The following is a 23706-nucleotide window of genomic DNA, read 5'->3' as shown; positions in this document are numbered from 1 at the left end:
GAGGAAATGTCTGTAACAACTAATTTCATTTTGTTTATCATTTTTATAGAAATATCTGTTTCCTATTACACCGAAGGTCTGTTTTATGGGGAGAACTCTTCAGTGTGTTACCTGATGCCAGGGTCCTATGAGCCTGGATTCAGTATCATCAGCAAAAAATCCCTTCTGTTTTGGCAATAGCTTTTGCTATCACATTTGGCCTTTATAACATTTGGTCTTGATAAAATTAGTCACTTAACCAGGTTTATTTTCTAAATATCATTTCTTCTGCTCCATTTACAGAAAATACAGGCAGTTTATGTACGTAGGGAATCTTTTAGAAAGTTGGGAATTGAAGCTCTTGTATCTTTCACATAATTTGTAACCTACTGGAAAAAAGAATTTGGAAAAAGCACTACAGGAGGAAACCTCACCCTTCTTACAGGTTTCCCTTTGGGAAAAAGTTATTTCCCTTCCTAATTATATTTTATATGTGTCTTCTTAAGTAATGTATTACCTACACAATACATATGAAATTCATAGGGATATTGCTAGGTGTTAGCTACCGTTGTCATTTATTAACTTTAAAACGTTTTTCCAGTCTGTCTGCCAAAAGACTGTGAAGGATGATGACGGTGTGTGTATATTATGACATATTTAATGGGTGTGCAACTTCATTATCCTTAGTGGATGTCCACACTTGGAAGAAAAATGTCTTAAATCTCCAGTCTCCTCCACCCAAACTATGTTTCTTTCACATCATCCTTACATTTTTTCTTTTAATCACTGGATGTTAGATTATTCTGCCTTTTCTTAGCATGCAAACCATTTTAATAGGTGCTTAAAAGTGAGATGATAAAGATTATTTGTATTAAGTTATCAACTGGCAATCTGGAAAGTACAAATACATAAATATTTCTATAGAAGAATAATAAAAGCACTTGTCTCTTGAATGAAACATGAAATTACTTTTTTACCAGTGTCTTATTACAGAATTTTGTTTCCTTTCAGTGCAGCTTACTATCCTGAGATTAAAAAGCAAACAATCAAACAAAAAATGCAGTGAATGAAAAAGCCTTGGGATGAGTGAACTAAAAAGGTAATTTTCATTTACTGAATCCCATAGCTACACATCATGCTTCACTTGAATATATTCACTGTTACGACTTCATGGGTGGGAGCAAAAAAAGAATAAGGGGTAAAATGAAATGTTCCACTATGTCAGACCACTGATCACAATGGTTTCAACTGGAGAAGGGGGAAAAAAGCTCCTTGCAACTGTGTTTTTCACAGCCCAGGATCACACAGGGTGGAAGGCATTTCATTCATTTTTTTCAGCTATTATTTCCTTTCCTCAAGATGTCTTTTTCTCTGTGATTGTGGAGAGTGTGTTTTATATTCATCAGGTCAAGTTCGCCCCTGGTGCAGCCCTAGCCGAGTGCGTGGCACTGGGCCAGGAACAATTTCAGCCTCTGGAATCCTTTTTTGGGGATTGTTACTACCTGAAACCAGCGTCCTCCCCCAGGGCCTGGCTTGGGGATGGGTTAGTCAGCGTGCACAGACGTGAGGCAATGCTTCCTACCAGGGACTGGCAGCTGCCTCCGAGCCCGTCTAAAGGGGTAAAACGAGACACTGCTGGGCCTCGTGGGAGAGTGAACTACACACAGACATCTCGCTCTGCCTAAATGAGAGCTCAAATGGTAAATTTAGGGGCAGGTGTTGCCCTGGGAAAGTAAAAAGCAGTTCATCCAGAATCACAACTACACTACCCTGTGGTCATTTTTCACAGCTCACATTACAAGACGTCTCTAGGATAAGTTTGACCTTACAGACCCCACAGACAAATGGGAAGTACTCAAAAAATATTCCAGTGAACACTTAATTTGAGCCTGTGTTTATGATATTGCTGCCTTTTCTTATTACTGTGTCCCTGAGGCTTAAAACAATGGAATGTATCAGGAAGATTGTCCCAAGCAAAGATGCTGGGTGATGCTGGTAGATGACTAGAAGTCTTCTTCCATGTAGAGACTTAAAAAATGTTGGATTAGGACTTTAAGCCTAATGAGACTCCGACCTTTGAACTCCTGAAGATGCAGAAAAATCAGGTTAACTTTTATCCTTTGCTTTTATTCCTATTAACTGCCACATGAAGCGCCCAAAACAATGGAGAAATTGCTTACCTAACATAACTTTCATTTCTCCTCTGGCTCCAAGAAAATTGCATAATTCTTCTCCTAATTCAACTGCTCAGAGACATATTATGCAATGATATCTAAGCTCCCTATCCTTGACACAGCTAATGAGAGAAACAGGAGCCAGGAGCCTGCAGTAGGTCCAGTAGGCTCCTGCAGTGGCACAACATAGCCTTTACATGGAAGCTGCTTAAAACATCAGAAAATGTTGTCTTGAAGATGAGAATAGTAATAGTTTGGGGTTTTTTTGCTATCCTTTCTAAAAGATCATAATTTGCTGAGGCTGAATCAACACAGCCAAGCAGAAGCATTGTTGTGCTACCTCACAACAATGACTTTGGAGAGAAGCAAAGTCAGAGATTTAATTCACCTAAATTCTATCAGTGCTAATGAGGAACCACTCATTGAAAAGAACTGGAGAAATTAAGAGTAAAACAATCATGAAGGCATTTTGTCCAACGTTGCTGGTCCTTTTCCAGCTATGTTGCCTTTCTCGCAGTTGGAATGCTGTAACTGGTTGTCCTGAGAGGTGAAAAATGCCCCAACCCTGGAAACACCCAAGATGAGGCTGTGTGGGGCTCTGAGAAACCGGATACAATTGAAGATGTTCTTGTTCATGGTTGGAGGGCTGGTCAAAGTACCTTCAACACAAACTATTCTATGATTTGTGTGAAACTCCTTGAACCTAAAAGGAGAGTGAAACCAACAGTGCTTCAAAGCCCATGCCTTCAGATAAAACCAAAGTGTCAGCACAAAAATGTGTGCAGGATTCTTTTTTACAGCAGAGAGCTAATGCCTCTACACAAAGTCCAGATGAGTGAAGGAAGAGGAAATTTGCACCATAAAATAATAATAAAGGAACAATGACACATGTTGTCCTCAGCAACATCAATAAAACCTGAAGTGCCCTGCCTTCACTTTGGGGACAGTAATTTCAATTAATATTCACTAAATATCTTCTCTCATGAGCATGAGCCATGTAGAGCAAGTGAAATAAAAAGAATACCTTCTCTGGCAGTGAATATATAACCTAGGAGCCAAATCAGCAGGCACTCAACTTTCTCTACCCTCTGGAATCATTACTGATCTGATTAACAGAAAATAATAATAATAGAAATGGAAGGGCTGGAAGCAGTTTGGAGCGCAGGATCAGGATGCAATGTGATGGTGGCCAGTTGGAAAAATTAGCTGAAATGAAGGATCCAGCAAACCTAGGGGATGGACGTGAGTCAGTAATGCCACATATCTGTGCACAAACTCAATAGCACAGTGGAATGCCAAATTATGAGTGCCATATTTAAGAGGCACCAAGCCATGCCCTCGCTCTACACTGCACTGGCTCAGCACATACTGGTATAAACTTTTGAGAGCACTGCACTGCCAGAAAGAGGAACATGGGACTATAGGATGTTCAGAAAACAGCAAAAATTAACAGAGGTCTAGAAAACACCACCCTTGAAGACAGATTGAATGAGCGGTCTTTGTCTGAAGTAGAAAAGAGAAGTCTGAGGGCACACGCGATAACAACTGTCAAGTATGTAGAGAATTTCTAAAACAAGAAGGTAATGAATTTTCTTCTCTACTTAATAGATTAAGACAGAGAATAATGGGTTTAAATTGCAGCAGGGGGATTTCCCCCCTGGGGAGGCTGCGCAATCTCTGTCACCAGAGGTTTTGAGGAGCAGTTTAGACAAACATCTTTTGTGAATGATTTAGAAGTAAATGCTTTGGGCCATTGGGCTGGTCTTTGGAGATGACTTCCCAGGGTGCCTTCTGTGACTGGATGAATGAGGCAAGCTAATTGTCACATTATTTTACAACACATTATTTATTTGGAACATATTTTCATCCAGCAAAACTAAACCAAAGTCAAAAACTCTCTCTTGTTTGGACAGAAGGGAAGGCATGAGTTCATTTGTATACATTACCTAAGACAGTGGAAATGTTTCATTGTGGCTCATTTCATTTCAGACACAACATAAAACTAATCTGGAAGGTCTTAATCTGGGAATGGAATGTATATTGGTTTGCTAAATCAAATTCATCATAGCTATAAACCTAATTTATGCCACATCATTTACTCTGTTTGGTTCAAAATCTTCCTTTAACAACATTAAGTTTTCATGAAAATTTATACATGAAAGATATTCAGTTTAACACTAATTTTTGAATGAAGGTGGGTTTTTAATTAAAGACGCTATATTCACATCAAACATAAACATTTAACATAAACCCGCTAACATAGGACATCAGTGACTTCTGCAGGTCTTCAAAGGTGTATTCAGCTTTTAGACTCAATACCATTTTGTCACCAAAAATTTGTTGTATACTAAGTATACTGTTTCCCCTTCAAGGTTAATAAAATGCTTGAGACAGACTCCACTGCTAGCCACACCTTTTTCACAAAAATAAGAAGAATTACTCTCGCTTTAACAAAGAGCAGAATTCTGAAGCGCAGAATTTGGCTTAAGTGATCATAGGAATGCTGGTGGGTAAAAGTTCAATGTAGACAATAAGATAAAAAGCAGTATCTTCCAGAAAAACAACTTACATAGTCCTTAAAAGAAATTTCACTTTCAAACCTGCAAGGGTTTGAGGGGAAATCTTATTTTAGTCTTTCATTTCTGTTGCTCTGTGTTTTTGGACTGCCACTCATGCATTAAAGCAAGGCATCCTAAATTAGATTTTAACAGAAATTTCCTACCACTTCATTTTTATTTATTCGGCAAGTGCCAATTTTTTTAAAACAGTTTTATGGATTTTTATTGATATTTTCTCTTTCTGCAATAAAATAATATGAGACAAATAGATCTATTAATTTTTTTAAAAGGGAGAATAAAAGCCACAACACAGTTCTGAAAAGATAATTTGGTATGATCAAATGAAAAATAATGGAAGAAAGAATAGAATAACTGCTGCTGACTACCTCCAGATATTCCAGGGTTTTATAACTTTGTATCTAAATGCAAACATCATGTATAATGGAAAGCAATATAGTCTTGGAGAATACATCCAGAAAAGCACTTCTTTCATGGTGAATTAGTGAAATAGAAAAGTCCAAGAGAAAACAGAGTTCATGGACTTGCTCTTCCCCTCTTCCTGACGGTGCAACCCAAGCTTGTCTGTATAATTGAGTTACACAGAATACTGGGTAGTACCTGATATTTTGCAGACTTCTTAATCCCAAACAGTTTTTAACAGCATCTGCTTCAGAACAGTGCTGGCCACCCTGCTGTGCTTTCTGACCTTTACAGCACCAGGGAAAAAAACTTCTGTGCATTTTAAGAATTCTGTGGCTTTTGGTAGATGTTCAGCTGGGAAAGTCCCCCACACAACAGCACACAGAAAGTCACAAAAACCCCACTCCTTCCCCCAGCATATAGGACATTCAAGGACAGATGACACAGCAGACATTTAATGAAACTAGACTATTCTTCTGCCAGCTGTTTTCCTCACATATTGCTACATATTCCTTCAAAGCAAGACTTTCAATTTTCTTGAGCTGTTTGGGAGTTATATTATAATCACTTTTTTCCCCTAAAAGCAGTCTGAAAGCATACTCAAGATTCCTTAAAATTACATATTAATTATTTACACTTGCAGCTGTTTGTGTTAGTGTTTTTAGCTGGAACATGCTATGCACCTTAGCTAACCAGGAATGTTCCTATCTGCTTTTGGGACTTTCTAATTTCAAACATCTTTGTCTTTAGAACAGATACTGAACATGTAAACTGTCAGGTTCGCCTGTTAAAAACACAAAGATAGAGATGGTTCTTCTCTGGATACACCCTCATGACTTTACCTCTTTAGTCATTTGTTCTTGTACCAAAGACATCTCTGGAGGATTATGATCATGAAAATACTAGTGATTATGAAAATTCTAACTATAATGTTATAAGATGGTAACACCATCCATAACAGTTTTTTCCTCCTATTTGCCCTTAGAAAATTTTTCAAGCACTTAACTTTGCCAAACTTGAAGTGTGTCAGCTAAATTTTTCCATTCTCAAAACCACAAACATTCAAGCATTTATGAGGAGTCCAGGGGGGATTTTTTTCTTTCTTAAGATGGAAAAAAATGACAGTGAATTTCCATTTGAAAAGTTCTAGTGCCTGTGTGGTAGGACAGATTCTCTGTCTCCCCTGAGGGAAAAAGGGGTTAACAAATTCCTGGGCTGTGGAAGAGCTGCACATCTGCAAGGCCTGAACAGATGAATGTCTCTATTCAGCATGGATTGATGATGCTGTGGTCACAGCCAAAATGCCCCAAAGAGTTTTCTATCCAGAAAAAGTCCTTGATAAAAAAAAGAAACCAGCATACAGCTGAGTCTCACTTTAAGGAAAGAGAGGTAATACCATATGTTTGGAAGTAGAGTTCCTCCTTCAGAGATCAAACTAGCTCAAGATTAAGAGAGGTTTTGAAGATAGACACTGTCTGACTGGGTAATAACAGCAGTTAGTTCTGGAAGGTAAGAGATCTAGAAAATGGAAGTATTTCCCTTTTATTTCAGTCCTGTGGGGATTGTGACTGCCTCCATGTTTGCAGCAAGAATTCACAGTTTTTCCGTGTGCCCTCTACCTTAAGCCTGAGAATCATTCTTCTGTCAAAAAAATGTGATGCTTTAAAAAAATAATCATAATTACAGGTCACACCTCTTTAGCAGATATTTCAACCTTGATGAAGAGTCAGTCACTACTAAGTAGCAACCCATGGCTCAGAAACACTTAACTTGCAAATACAGCTATGGGCTATCTTCTGTATTTTAGAGTGACTCTTGGTGTGGAATCCACAGCCTGCAGATGAGAAAATTAGCTAAATTACATTTGAAAAAGACCATCCTGAGGATCCCTTTGGTGGAAATTGAAATTTAAATCTTGCTGATAATTTGTGAGTGCAGCATACCAGCATTTAGCTGCAACATAGAGGATGATTTCTTGGTTAATCTGATTTTGACCTGAAAAAGTATTTAAAAGTATTGAAGTGGGTTATTTCACATTTTCTTTAATCATACAAAACCTGATTCTGGTATTCAGAGTTCTGAGCATGATCTGGCTGCACTACACTCTTATAGTCATTAATGAAATCACTGTGTTCCAGAGAATAGGAGAGTACCTGGATATGATACAGTGTATCCTACCACTGTATGATTTTGCTCAGCAAAAAGCTACTAAATACAAAAAAATGCTTAATGGAAACTAAACAGTTTATAGAAATAACTTGATCTACTTAGACTTAATATTATTTGCATAAATTAAGAACAGCTATTAAATAAAACATTCTTTACAGTACTGAAATGATCTGGCTTTACTGATTGGTGTTAAAGTGGGGGTAGGGTAATAACTCCAAATTTTCTTTTTGGTTTTTTTTAAGTAATCTGATTAATAAATTCTGTTCTGGGAAATTTAACTTTGAAAAGGCAGCACAATTTTGCAAGGAAAATAAAAACTCCATCTCCTTTCACCAGTCACATACATGCTCTCTACTCTTAGCTAAAGTCAATGAAGAGTGAGACTGGCCAACCCAAAAAAAAAGAAGTTGTCTAAAAACTGTTTTCTAAGAGCAAGGCAAGTAACCTAGGAAGAATACAAGAAATGAACATTTTTTTTCTGATAATTTTATTTTCATATTAACATTTTTGAAAATATTTAACAGTTATTTAAAAGACAGAACTGGTTTCTTTTACAGAGAAGACATTTGTCACATATTCCCTAAGAAATTTACAAAATGTGGCATAAATAGTAAACTGGCAAAATTCTAATGTCAAACAACAACCATGCTGATTCCTGCAACCCCAAAGAAGAATAAGAGAAGGACTCTCATGGCATTTCAGAAAGACATGCAATCCTTTTTTCTGTCAGGTTATTTTAAACATTTATCACAAACAGATCTAGCTTTAAAAATTGAACACTTGTTATTTTACTTGAATTTTCAGTCTAGACTAAAGTGGTCCTTGTCTAGCAAAGCACTACAGAATGCACCTAACTATAAGAACCCAAGAAGACCTTTGAAAGCCCCGTTTGTGGTGATTTGCTGGAATGAAGCCAGAATGAGTAGTCTCCCCCTTTTCGTGATCTTTCACCCTTATTTTTGCAAAAAAGGTAACAGACTGCACAGCAGAAAAACTTTGAGAACAGCTTGAGGAACTTCCTGAAAATAATATCAGAAGAAAACTGTCATTTAAAAGGGAATATCATGCCACTTGCTTCTGGCCAGTTAGCAGTCTCCTTTCTCTCAGCAAGTCATTATTCTCAGAGTACCATGGCCAAAGCTCCAAAGGCTGGCGAGTATCAGGGTAGGAACAATCGGAGTTTGCCATCCAAGGTGGCTGTGGTTAGCTGCAGTTCAAAAGAAAAGAACATGTGGCTTTAATGAAGATCTTTCCAGTAAGCAGTTTGCTTTAGAGCAACAAACCAAATGAAGATCATTAAGATGATATTTAAATTACTTCTATGTTAAGAGGCCCAGGATTCATTAAACAAAATAAAAACACCATAGACTCTTCTCAACCAAGCTAATCTGAAAATTCCATTTCACTTAGATTTTTCTTTTCCAACCATTTTCAAATTTGTGTCAACATCCGCTAACACATCAACAGTCTGTAAAACTGAAGCATATGTTAAAACCACATAGAAAGTCAAACAGACTTCACTGTGTATGACTCAAGAAGAGAATATGGAAGAAATAAGAAAACGAGCTGGAATAAATGAAGATGGAAAATACTGTGAATTAAATCAGGCATACCAGCAAGTACAGTTTTCTGATTTTTATTGGTGTTAAGTGTAGAGTAAGAATTTCCTTTGTAAGAAAGTATGTTGAAAAATTTTATGAAGAGGCAAGTCTTGAAGACATGCATAAAGAGCCTTCAGCTGCATTAGCTTTCTTTCACCAGGCTGAGATCTTACACCCACGAACAAGCACCTGAAAACCTGCTGTATCTCAGAAAGAAAGGGACAACTTACAAATGACACCATTTATTAGTCATTAAAAACTCAAGGTGTTTAGGCCTTGCATATTAGGATTTACAGTTATTTCTCATTAGTGATAAAAAATCTGAAGGGCTGGAACCAAACAGGCCACTCATGCTCGGACCAGTTCATTTGGTTAACTTTTCACATCCTCATTTTTCTTGATCTGTTCTTTCATTGATACATTGACTCAGTTGTTTTATTCCTCTGGATAAAGGCACTCTGTGGTGAATAAATTATCTTATTGGATTTATATTCCCCCCTTCAATATCTCCAATGATCAATTTTTCTAATCTCTCGTAAGCGTTATATCCCAAGACAGTGACTTACATTCCCTTATTTTTCTTTTTCTAACTCCCACTTAAGTAACTTTAAAGTATAGAATATCCAGAACCATCCAATCTAATTTCTCCAACTCTACTTTTCACAGCTATCTAAGATAATAACATACAGACTTCTAATATGTCTGTATCTATGTCTGCAACTTTCTATTGTGTTTTTTTTTAACCCCAGACAGCAACTAAGCACCACACAGTCGTTTGCTTATTCACTCACTCCACCCCAAGGGGGCTGGGGCAGAGAATCAGAATAAAAGTGAGAAAGTCTATGGGTTGAAATAAAGACAGTTTAATGGAACACAAAAGGAAGAAAATAACAATGATGTTAATGATAAAAATAATGATGAAAGAATTATAATGTACAAAACCAGTGATCACAACACTCACCACTCACTGACCAATGGCTAGGTACTTTGCAAGCAGACACACTAAGCCAGCCTTCCCCTCAGTTTATATGCACTGAGCATGACATCATATGTTATAGAATATCCCTTTGGCCAGTTTGAGTCATCTGTCCTGGCTGTGTCCCTCACAACTTCTTCTGCCCTTCCAGCCTTCTTGCTGGCAGAGTAGGAGAGGCTGAAAAATCCTTGACTTGGTGTAAACACTACTTGGCAACAACTAAAACATCAGTGTGCTATCAACTTTATTCTCATACTAAATCCAAGACACATCACCTACTAGGAAGAAAATTAACTGTCTCTGCCAAAACCAGGACACACTGGAAAGATGATATAAATGTAAAATATCTAAGTAATGTGTCCTTTCTAAATTTTTGTAGTCATTTGTTTTGTGCATGAAAAAAAAGAAAATGTTTTTGTTATTATTTAATGTTATCAAAAGAAAACTAATGTAACCTGAAAAAATCAGAGATTAATTCTACTCTATAAGAGGAGATCATATAGATCTCCTAAAATGTTTAGTGTTCAATTTAAAGTAGAATAATTTTAAATGAAATGAAATTTTACAAGACCTAAGGAGGTCATCTTGTCTATCTTCCTGCTCTAGGTGCAACTACTGAAAACATTAGATGAGCTTAGCTATGACTTTGTCTGGCTAAATCTTGAAAAATTTCAATGAAATTTCACAGCTCGTTCCAGTGTTTCAGCGCCTTCTTAGCTGTCTTTCAATTTTTTTCCCTAATGTCCAACCTGAACCTCAAAAACTGCAATGTGTGGTCAATTCTTCTGTGATATCCTCTGACAGTACTGAAATACAGCTTGGCTTCCACCTCCTAAATGTATTCTCTACACTGCTATTACATTCTGCATCCAGGCACCTTCTGTTTTCATTGACCATAAAAAATTATCTTTTTACTCCATTAGACCAAAACCATCACTGAATTTCTGGCTGAACTAAAAATGCCCACCTCCTGGCTTTAAGATCCCTCCTTGTTTGTCATATGCTCTAAACTGCTGTCTCTCAAGTCCTTCTCCTTCCTTTCCCTTTTCTCTTACTTTTTCCACCTGTTTTCCTTGGCTGTTAATAAAATGAGGTTGGTCTTTGACTGCAGCATTCTCCTGAGAAGGGTTACACTCAATATCTTGCCACAAACAAAAGGAATATACCTATATACAGAGCCAGTAGTCTTTATTTAGCTCAACCAATGTTTCAAAAGCCTATCAAAAATAAACCAATTATTAGACAGTTAACACTCATAATACAAAAAAAAGCCTAATCATTAAAGAAAGATTTCATAAAGACTAGAGGGTTTGATGGGATCAATTAGTCATTAGCATCCTGAATTCTTTCAGTGTTATTGATGATTTTTGTCCTTAGAATGATTTTTTTATTGGGTTATATATTTAGACATTATATGAGTTCATGTAAACTAGCTCTGCTCTGGTTCAATAGAATGAAAGTCTGTTAGCACACTGAGTTCATTTTCTAGTTTGATGTTGTCAGAGACAAGCCCAAAATGCACCCTCAATAAGGATACAGCAATGAGAAGTGAAGTGGGATAAGTAGGGACAACTGGCAGATTCAAAAGCCCATCTCTGATCCAAACTAAATTGCTAATACACACTCACAGGGCATCCAGTTTAGCCTTCAGATATTAGAATAAATCCCTATGCCTGACTGCTGAAAAAGCATATTCACTTATGTAAGTGGCATGCTTCATAGAATCACAGAATATGCTGAGTTGGAAGGGTCTCACATGGGTAACTGAGTTCAGCTCCTGGTCCTGCACTATCCCCAAGAGTCACACTATGTGTCCAAGAGCATTGTCCAAATGCTTCTTGAACTCTGCCAGATTTGTGTTCAAGCAATATAGAAATTTTAATTAATAGTGTAATAGCAATATAATACCAGGAGAAAGCTAATTGCAATTTGTACTAACACAAATAATAGGTTACTAAAAATCTAGCCTGTAGAAGTTTTGAAATTCCTCACTCATCACACTTAAGAGCCATTAAAATTGATTAATAGTGTACTCAACCATATTTAGAATTCATAAAAATCTCAATAAGATTTCTTTTGGAAGTCTAACTCATGCCAATATTACATTTCCAAATAATGCAAGCATGTTACTTCATCCAAACCCCTCAGCTCCCAAACATGCTGCTCCAAAACTGTGTTTTACATTATACTTGAAATCTCTATAGTAGTTAAGTCAATATACTACCCATCATTAAAAAGGAAAAAAAAAAAAAAAACCAAAGCAAACTCCCAAACTAATTATGTCTTACTATTACATATTCAAATCTTGGCATCAGTCCTGTGAATAATTTGACACCTATGTAAAGGCTTCCTATGGGACAAACACTAGAACATGATGGAATATTATGAAAGTGTAGACTATTTTCTATATCAATAGACATATATGAGGGAAGAAAAGACCTTCAAGAAGGACAGAGGACAAGATTAAAGTTCTGTGCATTTTGAGCTTTTAACAAAAAAATTCAAGCTTTTAAAAGTACCTATGACATTTGGCACCAGAATGGGGAGGAAAACAAGTTCTTGAACACAGCTCTCTTCTACTTCATGGTCTGCACAACACATAAAAGTTTATTGGATATTTAAGCTCAACCAGTGACATGGGGTGTTGGAAAGCTGTGAGTTAACAGTATGATTTTCAAGACATTGTCTACTGCATTATCTTTCGTATTAGCACAATTACCTTCGGTTGGAGGGAAATTTGTTTCTGTAGTGATACCACACCAAAAAAACCCCAAAGACCATGCTGCAAATTAGATACCTGGATTTTCTTAAGCCACAAACACAAACAGTTGAATTTGTATAGAAATGCATGAAATTAATATTTTGTTTTAATATTTCACACAACACACTTATGTATATATGTGTATGTATACAGGGAAGGCTTCAAGACATTCCATGTTTCAGGAAATACCAAGAATCAAAGCAATTTCACTGGTTTCACATCACAGGTACATAACATCCTTTTAGTTTCCTTCAGTTAGTATAAGTATGCATAATATGCAAGTAGAAACAAAAATTTTTAAGAAATCCACAAGCTGCACATCAAAAAGTATCATCTGGCCAAAAGTCCAGTATTAAGCAGAAGAGATGGGAATATAGTTTTTAGGAGGTCAGTATTTTCAGCTTTCATTATTCAAACTATTCTATGAAAATAAGAGGCCACAAGTAGAACCAATGCTCTTGAATTTTGCATTTGTTTCACAACTAGTAACAAGCAAGAGCAACAGGAAAAGGAGACATTATGGAATTGGATTTTACTATATTTTTCCTGTTCAGAAAGTGGAGTCTAAAGCAATGCAGAATTCATCACCTTTACTCCTGAAGATCTAGTTCATGAAGGCTTTACCAACTCTGATTTTGTAGTTTAAGCTAAGAACAGAAGACATATAACTAGCACTATGGAAAGATTTGTTTTCTTGAAAGATGAGTGTTTGACTTGACAGCTGCACTCTTAAGCATTCAATCAGTTAGATCAAAGCCATATTTTTGCAGACAGAAGACAGAAACTTTTATTCTTAAGATAGCTCTCCTATTGTAGAAATGAGAATTGAGGAGAAAATACAAAAACCAGGTTGAGAGCTTTTAACCATAATTCCTTGAGGTGTACCATACACACATAACAATGCAGGGGTAAGTACAGGTAGTGTCACTCAAGCTGAGAACTTCAGTTTTTATAATACCTGTAGACGACATGCTCACATTTTCCCTCCCAATATGCTCATGCATGGATAGGGTTGATCAATTTTAGTGTCTCTAGTTCCTGTATTTGGTGTGCTTTGCACATCAGAGGTGGCTTGCCTGTCCAGAGGGATTCAGTACCTGAGGCTACCATGAATAAGACATTAAACAGCTCTTAAAGGACCCATTGATGATGTTCATATAGAGATGCTCTAGGTAGGCTTCGTTGCCTTAAAGAGGAGAAAGATTTTTCTAGAATTGATAGGAAGGATAATTGTATGGAAAGACAAATTATTAAACAGATTGCAGCTGTAAGAGGAAAACAATGTCTCAAAGTTAGTAAGCTGGGGCTGTAGAGAGGGCGAGGAATAAAAACATTTTTCCAGACAACCTATATGTGCAGAATCCCATCAAAAGAGCTATGAAAATGTAACTGATCCACCATATCCAATATTGCCACTAGTCACACAAACAAATGAACAGATACATTTAAAGATAACTAGGTACAAAAATATTCTATTCTTCTCACACAGGACTGGAATTTCAGCCTCTTCAGGACTCATTATTGTTGAGGTTTATTAATTTGCCTCTCTTCCATGCTGTCTTTATGGTAAAGCATAACTCCACTGCCAGCAAGGTGCAGTCTGTGTTGCCTGTACACTTTGTAGGCAAATACTGCAGTGCCTCCCCTGATTACCCTTCTGCCACCAAGTTTGTGATAAGCCTGACCGGTCACCTAGGGCCACCTTCACTCTGTGCTGTCCACCCTGTCTTCCCATCTTATTACTTTTGTTTTAAAACCTTTTGTCTCCCCTTAAGACTCAGATTATGTTCATCTCTTCTTGACAGATGTTCCTGGAACCTCCTGGGAAGTTTCTCTAATGCATATTACTTTTAAAAGTATTACCTACTTCAGCACCTGCATTTCTTTACTGTCAGACTTTAATAAATATTATTTATGTGCTTATTAAAAGCAGAATTCTCATCTATTTCATTTAACATGACATTTTTATAGGCAAGTAAAACTAGTAACTCCCAATAATTCTTTTGATGTGCTAAAATTACTTGATCAACTTGTTCTTGGACTCTTCACTACAGTTATGTAAGATCCATTTCAAATAATGTTCACAAATCTGGAAATACTGAGTTTGGTTGTGGAGGGTGTTTTTTGGGTTTCCTGGGTTTTGGTTTGGTTTTGGGGGTTTTCTGTTTTGGTTTTTTTTGTTGCTGTTGTTTGTTTGCTTGCTTTTTTCTTCTATCAATCCCTAAGCACTCTAGATTTCCTCTATGTTATCATATTGGGGCTTTTTCTCGAGCGAAATAACTAGGAAAAAAATTACTGGTAAATTATTTTTTCTTTCTAGTAGATAAACTGAGTTGCCTGCTGAACATTTGTTTAAAAGGCAGTAAATGTCTTACTGCATATCTCAGGTCTAAAACTAAGAAACTACAGACACAAAAAGTTCATGAGGAAGAACTGTAACTGGGAAGATCAAAACCCAGTAAGATGGAATAATTTGTTTAATCTTTTCCTAGGCTAAGGAACAGAGAAGAGGAATAAAACACATCAATATTGATAAAAGTATTCAAGTCAAAAAAGGAGAAGAAACTTCAAAACAAGACTGAGCCATTTATGTCTAATTCCTGCTCCCATCTGAGGTTCAGACAACCTCTGTCTTTTTCATTCATAAATGCATTCAGCTTTATTTAAATTAATAAACAGGCCCCCATATCTAAGGTAGGGATTTTTTCCCTTGGCAAAACTCCAATTGATTTCTTGGGGGCTAGGAGTGTAATTAAGATCTTTAATTTACGGTATGGATATGTAAGCCACTTCATCAGTTCTGACTTCCCTTACCAGATTACAGATGCACAGAAAGCTGACCCTTGCTTCAGATTACTTAATTATACTTCTACAAAATTAATTCACAAAATTACTATCAAATTAGGAATTTTGAGGTATTTTGACTTGTTTGCAAAACAGAGCTGATGTGGGTCCAGAACACAAAGGAAACATATCTCAATCACCAAAATCTTACAGCAAGGACATTCCTAGTTTCTGCAGTCTCCAGTATTTTATTCCAGAATTCTACACAGTTCCCACACCCTGAGGACGCACACCATGGGAGATCCCATCTTGTGTCCAGTCCCAAATTACACAATAATCCACACTGGTTCTTACATCAGAAGTAAAATGTCAATGTGTCAATGTGTCTGACTGTAGCACAGCAATACTTCCTGCTCTGGGAATCCACAGAGAATGCAGCTAATTCATGGACAAGGGAAAAACTCAGTCTAGAGCAAAGGCTTCTGAAGGCCAGAGAGAAAGTAGCACATTACTAACAATGCTTGAGAAACAGTTGCTGCAGACAACATAAGAATAATCAAAATTGTTTCACTCATCATGTAAGAACTGATGAGTGATTTTGAGGGCTTTGCTCATCCATTATGCATTTTGTGACATACTATTCTTCATGTATTATTCCTCAAATTGACAAATATGGTACTTGGCTGCCTTGTACATAGAAGTTTGGCTTTCCTTGGCAAAGGCTAAATTGTGCTTGCATCAAGCCTACTGGAGTCAATAATAGATACCATTTCTTGAGGCCAGTAGAGCATCTCTTGAAATGCAATGTCCAAAACTTTTTACAGTGTCCCATGCAGTGAGTCAGCACCACTGATGTAGATTGAATAGACTATAAAAATTTATTGATGTCTGACATTCATATGTTGCCATCCCTCATTCAATGCACTTAGTGCAAAACTTGGCAACAAATAGTATGACTTCATGTGCCAATTATGCCTGTATTCCAAGAAAGGGGTTTCTAATTTACCTTAATTAGAGGTACCATGCTAATCACCTGAAGCTATTTCAATCTTATTTTTGTCACAGATAAAATAATTTCTATTCCTATGTCTCATTACCACTGCTAATTCTTCTTTGGCTTCTAATTTTCTTTACATCAATATCAATAAGAAATTAAAAACATACCATGAACTTTTCCTTTGCTTTTAGATAAAATCATGCCATAAATTACCAATGCATGTTTATATGGGCATTTACACATGAGTTCATATCCATACACATACATAGAGCTGATTGTTGCTTTCTTCAAGCTTTAAAAGTTGGTTATGTATTGGTTGTGCTTCAGATAAGAAGTACCTCAGAGCCTTTCTTACTGAACCCAAAAAGGTTCAGAAATATGCATTTAAACAAGAGTGCTATGTGACTATTACTATGTCTTTATAAATACACATCAATTTACATATAAAAACACACAACACCATTTAAAATACAGCTGGCTTGCCTCAGGATATTATACTGAGGAAGCTTCAAATGTCTTACTTCACTGATTCATATACATAAAAACTGTAGAAGAAATAAACCTATTCATTGTTAGACTAACCCAACCTAAAATTTTACAAATTGTTATAAATTTACAGTATCTAAACAGCCTGTAAGCATTCATGTCTGGAATGTATTTCCTTTGAGAGTTCATACTCAGAGGCAGCACTTCTTTGTTTTCTGATAAAAAAGCTGAACTGTTTCAATGTTCCTGGATGAAGCCATGCTCCCATTGGAATTAAAAGGAAAGTCACCAGCAACTACAAAGAGCTGGAAATGATTTCTAGGGTTTTGTGGTTTATACCACCAACAAAGATTATGACTTCTGCTTTAGGTATTCATCTTGACTGCTTCATCTGTTTTGTAGCCATAAAAAGAGACTCACGGAGCTTTAAAATCCTGCAGAGATAGAGATGCAAAATAGGAATGCCACAAAAATATTTTCAATTCTAAGAATAAAGAAAGACTAAGGAGCAGATTCTCGTTCCTAACCAGATTTAAACTGGATAATTCTATTGGTTTCCATGTTGTAACTGCCCTTTTTCATTGCTTTGACATGTATCATAGTCAGTTACATCTCAGCTGCAAATGGTCCTTCTACCAAAAAATTCCACCATGGAATTCATTCTTTAGATGGTCACCTCAGCTGTCCACAAAATAGCATAAGAAAAGTAAGCACCTCAAAAAGGAATCCAGACCACCACACAGAGTAGGAAGATGTTTGCCAACAGAGACAACAGAGGAACAATGAAATCAAAGAAATGTCCTAACTTCCATCTTTTCCCAGGGTTTGACTCTACCCAGGATGAGGCAGTGGGAGGTCCACTTCGCTCAGGATTCATGGTCTAGAACATGTTTATCATGGTTTATCTAGAAAATAGTTTTTATGGTCTGTATTGCTGTATCTATTGGCTGATTACTTCAATTCATACAGGATTTTTTTTCCTTTTAGCTTCTGAATGTTTTATTTAATATTCACTTCATATATATACATATTTATGAGTGTGTCTGGGTATGTCTATACACTTCAAACAGCTAACACTTTTAGACCAGGACATGCATGGTTTTGGGTACTACCAAAGAACTGACGCTGCACAAGAGGAGCTGGCACCCAGGAAGGGAACCTCCAGGATAGGTTATAGCATGTGGCCACAGTTATGTGCAGGAGTTGACAGCATCATTCATTTCCAGATGAACTAAATAATAACCTGCACTGACATTTCACCATGAAGTAAGCATAGGACATGAAATGAAAAGAGTATTCTAGATCAAGAAATGTTTTTCTGTTTCATATATAATCAAGATCCATTCTGCAATTAAAAGTCTTTCTATCCCAAAACTTCCAAGTCTATTCCAGGTCCTCACTCATTGATGACTAGGCAGGAAATTAGAAAAGAGATTTTAAGTTTTTCCATCGTTGTTGTTTCTCTAGGAATACTTTTTGGAAGTTTCATGCATGGACTAGGGAATTCTACTGAGATTTCCACATTATTTCAGGATTTCAGGCAATTCGCTTTTCTCCATAGTTCTCTATCTCAAGTTCTGTGCAGCAGACAAAACTTTGCACAATCAAAAAGTTGCTAATCTGGCTGCTGATATTTTCAGTCACGCATCCACTTTTAATGTGGGTCATTGTAATAAAAAGGTTCTTATAATTACAGCTTATTGAAGGCCATCTTGCAGTCAGATTGCTGTCCATTTTCCCAGAGAGATTGTGGAGCCTCCATTCTGAAAGATATCCAAAAGCTGACTGGACATGGGTCTGAACAACCTGCTGCAGGTGGCCCAGCTTGAGCAGAAGGGTTGGACTGGATGACCTCCAGCAGTCTCTTCCAATCTCAACCTGTCTGTGATTTTGTGATATTAGATTGGTGAGGTAGGGATCTGAAGGTACTGCATGACGAAAAACAACAAAGAGCACTGTACAGTTATTTGGTTCAATCATTATAGTAGAAAGAAACTGGCAGGACTAGCCAAACTTGCCTAGATTAAAGCAAAATCCAATTAAATTAAAATATGCATAATTAGTGGTACTTTAAATACATTTTTAATGTAGAAAACCTTGTACTCTATCCTTACAATAGCAACTTTTCAAAGTCTGCAAAATACACTTGGAACTCACATGGCTGGACAAATGATCAGGAATGTTTTCCAGATCATTTGTTTTACTGATGGGTTTGAAAAAACTTAAATGCAATCTCAGACATTCTTCAAAAGCCTCCTGTAATCTCTGAGGCTACTAATGTTTGCATGACATCATTGACGTTACAATCCTGTCTCTTCACTGAGTAACTAAATAAACTGAGGAAAACATTAAAAAGAGTTTTTACTAGCATCCCACTCAGGTGTATAATTTCAAATTCCTCTTCAAAATCTGGACATTAGCTCACAGGAAAATACACTAAAATCCAAAATTCTTTCACGCAAACCTAGCCACACAAGCATAATCAGGAATTCCTCTTCAAAGAAGTAGTTTTACATCCCTAATTAGCCTTGAAACACCAGAGGAATGGATTTTTCTTTCTAAAACTGAAGTTTGTATCAGAATTTAACAGCCTCACATTTCTTATTTTATTATTCCACACTCAAATGACTGAACATGTTTACTCAGAGTATACTGTGGGTTTTTTTACCCAAACCCAGATATTCTCATGGAATTTCCATATTTAAAATAGTAACTTCATTATGAAATGATGTATCACAAAAGAAAGACAATTATAAAAAGAGTAAGCCCTTTGTATGAAATTATTTCTATTACTTCTTGCATTCAACACAGACATTTTGAAACAAAATGCAAGAGTAAAAGGAAATTCTCAATATGATTTATCCTGAAAAGTGTTGTTTCTATCCCCATATGATATTGACAAAATTTCTCCAAGTGGCATACAGTCTGTGTTACAAAAGCTTCGAGAAAGAACAACTTTTTTTTTTTTTTTTTTAATTAGGTGTTAAGTAGTGATCACAGAGGCCCAAAGCAGCATAATGAAGTCATTTGTGCCTGGCAGATCTAGACCCAGTTTAAAGTAACTGCAGGTGGATGTATTTCTTCAGTGTACCTACATTCACAGTTTAAATTAGCACCATAGTTTGAAATATTTTGAAATAAAATGTATCAGATTGGTTGCTAAAAGAAAGGGGTAGAAAATCAGACATATCATTAAAACATTTAGCAATTACCACAGTGGTAAAGGCATCCAAAATTTTGCTCAGTGTTAGTTTACTTCTGGGTTAACAAATTTAAATAAAGAAAATAAATAATTATTAGTTACAAATCTTCTTATATACTTACACTGAAAAATTTACTACTGAGATGCAGTGAGTTTATATAAACACATATTTTTTTAAATACCACCAATGTAAATTTTTAAAGAACATTAAATTAATGGAAATTATAAAAACCTTCAGTTCTGCCCTATCCTAAAAAATATAGTATGATCTTTTTATGCAAGTTAAATTGTCTAAAGCCTCTCAATATTTACTAATGACATGTATTCTGAAACTTACTAAAGCAAAAATACAGTGATTAAATGAAAATCATTCCAGATGTCTATTAATATTGCCTAAAATGGTAGAAAACAATGAAATTTGTATTTGCATCTTCCATAAACATATGTGTGAAACAAAGTTTAACCTGAGATTAAAATTTGACCTCATACATTAACTGCAGAATTCTACCTTCATAATCACAGCAATAGAAATGTAATTTCACAAAAAATCATTGCACTAGTACTATATTATCACTTTCCCAAAGAATGAAACAGATTCCACTTTGTCAAAAATACTTCTGGAAACAACTACTGAAAGTAATTCTAAAGATGAAATTTGAAGAAGAGGAAAAGCCAAATGTGTTTTCCATATATAATGAACTACAGCTGCTGGCAGCCAAAACCCATAAAACATAATGAGATGTCACCACCAGAAGAAAGTACCTTCCCATTGCTTAGTGACACATTACAACTGTCTGTACATGAAGGAGACCAGGTGACTCATTAGCAGCAGTGTCAATGTGCCCTTATAGCCCCCACAGGCTCTATTCTGAGAGTCACGGGCTATTGTCACTTGGAATCTAACACACTGAAAAGCATGGCCAAGTCCTAAATCTGAGTGCTTTCCTGCCTCAAAATGGGAAAGCTCTCTTGTCAAAAAGTGGAAGATGATTTGTTACAGTGCAGGCAGCTAAAAAGCATCTACAAGTCTCTACAGCAGGATCAGCTGCATGACATGAATTTTCCATTCATGATCACCACAGTACGCAAAATCATCTTGAGGAGAAGGCCATCATTCATTTCACTTTTGCCATTCAGCAGATGGTTATTTTAAAATTTTTCAAATAGTCTTAATATTTTGAGATTATAATTGTTGACATTAGTAATTACAAGTGGGCCAAGATGCAAAGTCTTAATGGCAAAATAGCGCTCAGCTGTGGACATATAAATGTAGATGACTCTTGCTAAATGGAACTTCTCAAAGAGAATGAGAGACCTGGTAAACCACTCAGGATATCACAAGAGAGAAAGAGGGAGAATTTACATGTGTTATGCAGGTAAGATATTTCTAAAAGTATTTTTTCCTGAACTCATAAATATATTCCAAGTTTCATAATATAATACAGAATATGAAAAAAATATCTCTAGTCCTGTTGTGATCATATTTAATTTTATAAAGAAACTTTTAAGATTATTGAAATCTTGCACAGATTCACCTTTAAGTCTTTTGAATCTGTATTTGTCTTGTTAAATCATTATTTGTCTCATTATAACATTATTGAAACCTGTATTTAAGTCTCAGCTGTATTTAAATCTCATTAAGTCTTAATGACTAAGACTTAAATATGTCTCTTCAATAGTTTCCTATTCCTGTGAAAAATATGAGGGTGTACATTTTTTTTTTACCTTGCACTTTTACAAAGAGTATGTCATCACATCTGGAATACTCTTCACTTCTCCACCAACAGATGCAAGGAACAATGAAGGGAAAATGTGCACTGATTTCACTTTTCACTTTCCATATTAACTTTATTAAATTAGGAAGTTTAATCTTTAAGGTAGCTGAAATAAACTTGGCAAAGGTGCAATTTTAAGATTCTTCACCATTGCAATTTTATCATGCAACAGTAGGCTCTACATGTGCAATTATTTATTTCATAATACAAAGATTATTTACAAACAATTATTTAGTGTTGCTTGATGCCATTTGGGAAATGAGGATTATATCTGAAATTCCTATAAATTATAAAATTTGCTTTTTATCAGTTCCTCATTAAGCTGGTATCTTTTGGACAGCATATATAATATATCACAATGAAAAGTTGAAATGAAATTTTTTTGTAACTATGCAAAACAGTCCTTTTAAAAATCATGTTTTAATTTCTTTTCTAGTATGTCATTTCTAGTATGCAGATTCCTATTTATGTTTTTGACTATAATCCTATAAAATATGGAAGACACTAAATATGCACATTATAAATATTCCCTCTAGCTAGCAAGTCACACAGAGAACACACATTTTCAATAATCTAATTTCCAGAGCATTGAATATTTACCAATTTCTGTTAACTTTTCAAAATTGCAAATATGGAGAAATGTTCTGCAGGAAAAAATGCAATACCACATAGCAATTTGGAACAAAACCAATTACTAAAATAATATAAACTCACAAAACACTCAGAACACTAACAGAAGACTGACCAGAATTAGTTTCCTGGAACTTCTTAGCTCACAAAGGAAAAACAGTAGAGAAACTAGAGTAATAGCTTTCTTAAAATGTGCTTTTCCTAAGTGTATGATTTGTACAGCCAAATGAGAACTTTAAATGTAGAAGGTCAAGTAACAAGCTCATTAATGTTCTCTACCTCAAATATACATATGAAAACATTTGCATTAGTAACCCAGGGGGTGATTAGACTGCATACATTAAATTTAACCAAATTTTTAAAACAACTGTAAGTCTTCTAAGGAGAAGTCTGCTATTTATATCATCATAGAAACAAAAATGAAGAACTTGAAGGCATGAAATTTGGGGTTATTCTACAGTCAACAGAGAAACAAGGCAGGTTTATAGAGTTTAGCATAGAGCAACAGTCTTACTTACATGAGCTCAGAAGCAATGTAGCCATGTTAGTTTGGTGTGACCTTCCAGGGAGTTAGTACGGTTGACAAGAGGCATTAGCTCATTTACAGCGCTGGAATAGAAGTTTAACTGTCCCAGACCACAAGCTGGCTTGTTAGAATTCTGCTGATGAGTTTAAGACTAGTGTGATTAAAGCAAGGCTGGATCCTTTGTGCACACCTACATAAATATTACAGAGCCACACAATCACAGAATGGGTGGGGCAGGAAGGGACCACAGTGGGACATCTGGTCCAACTTCCCTGCTCAAGCAGGGTCATCCTAGAGCACATGGCACAGGATTGTGTCCAGATGGTTCTTGAAATCTCCAGTGAGGGAGGCTCCATAACTTCGCTGGACAACCTGTTCCAGTGCTTGGTCATCTGCACAGTAATGAAGTTCTTTGTCATGTCCAGGTGGAATTTCCTGTGCATTCAGTTTCTGACCATTGCCTCTTTATCTGTTGGTTGGCACCAGCGAGCAGAGAGCCTGGTTCCATCCTCTTGCCACCCTCCCTTCAGATCCTTATAGATGCTAATGAGGTCCCCTCTGAGTCCTCTCTTCTTCAGGCTGACCAGGCCCAGGTCCCTCAGCCTTTCCTCATAAGTGGATGCTCCAATTCCTTCATCATCTCTGTAGTCCATCTGCTCCAGGAGCTC

The 23706-nt window shown here is 36.2% G+C and overlaps 1 protein-coding gene across 1 annotated transcript in view; it reads right to left on the bottom strand.

The window, feature by feature from the left end:
* Positions 1-8459: 8459 nt before the first annotated feature.
* Positions 8460-23706, bottom strand: part of WDR27 (WD repeat domain 27) — a gene marked incomplete at both ends in the record, with an annotated part of 89449 nt that continues 74202 nt past the window's right edge. The window contains one exon of the mRNA XM_084202641.1: positions 8460-8507. Within this exon, the coding sequence (XP_084058767.1) occupies positions 8460-8507 (48 nt within the window). The remainder of the gene's footprint in view (positions 8508-23706) is intronic.

Source organism: Fringilla coelebs, assembly GCF_963513975.1.
Source record: "Fringilla coelebs genome assembly, chromosome: 3".
NCBI classification, from domain to species: domain Eukaryota; kingdom Metazoa; phylum Chordata; class Aves; order Passeriformes; family Fringillidae; genus Fringilla; species Fringilla coelebs.
Note: the sequence above shows the minus strand (reverse complement) of the source record. Positions and strands in the feature narration are given on the sequence as shown.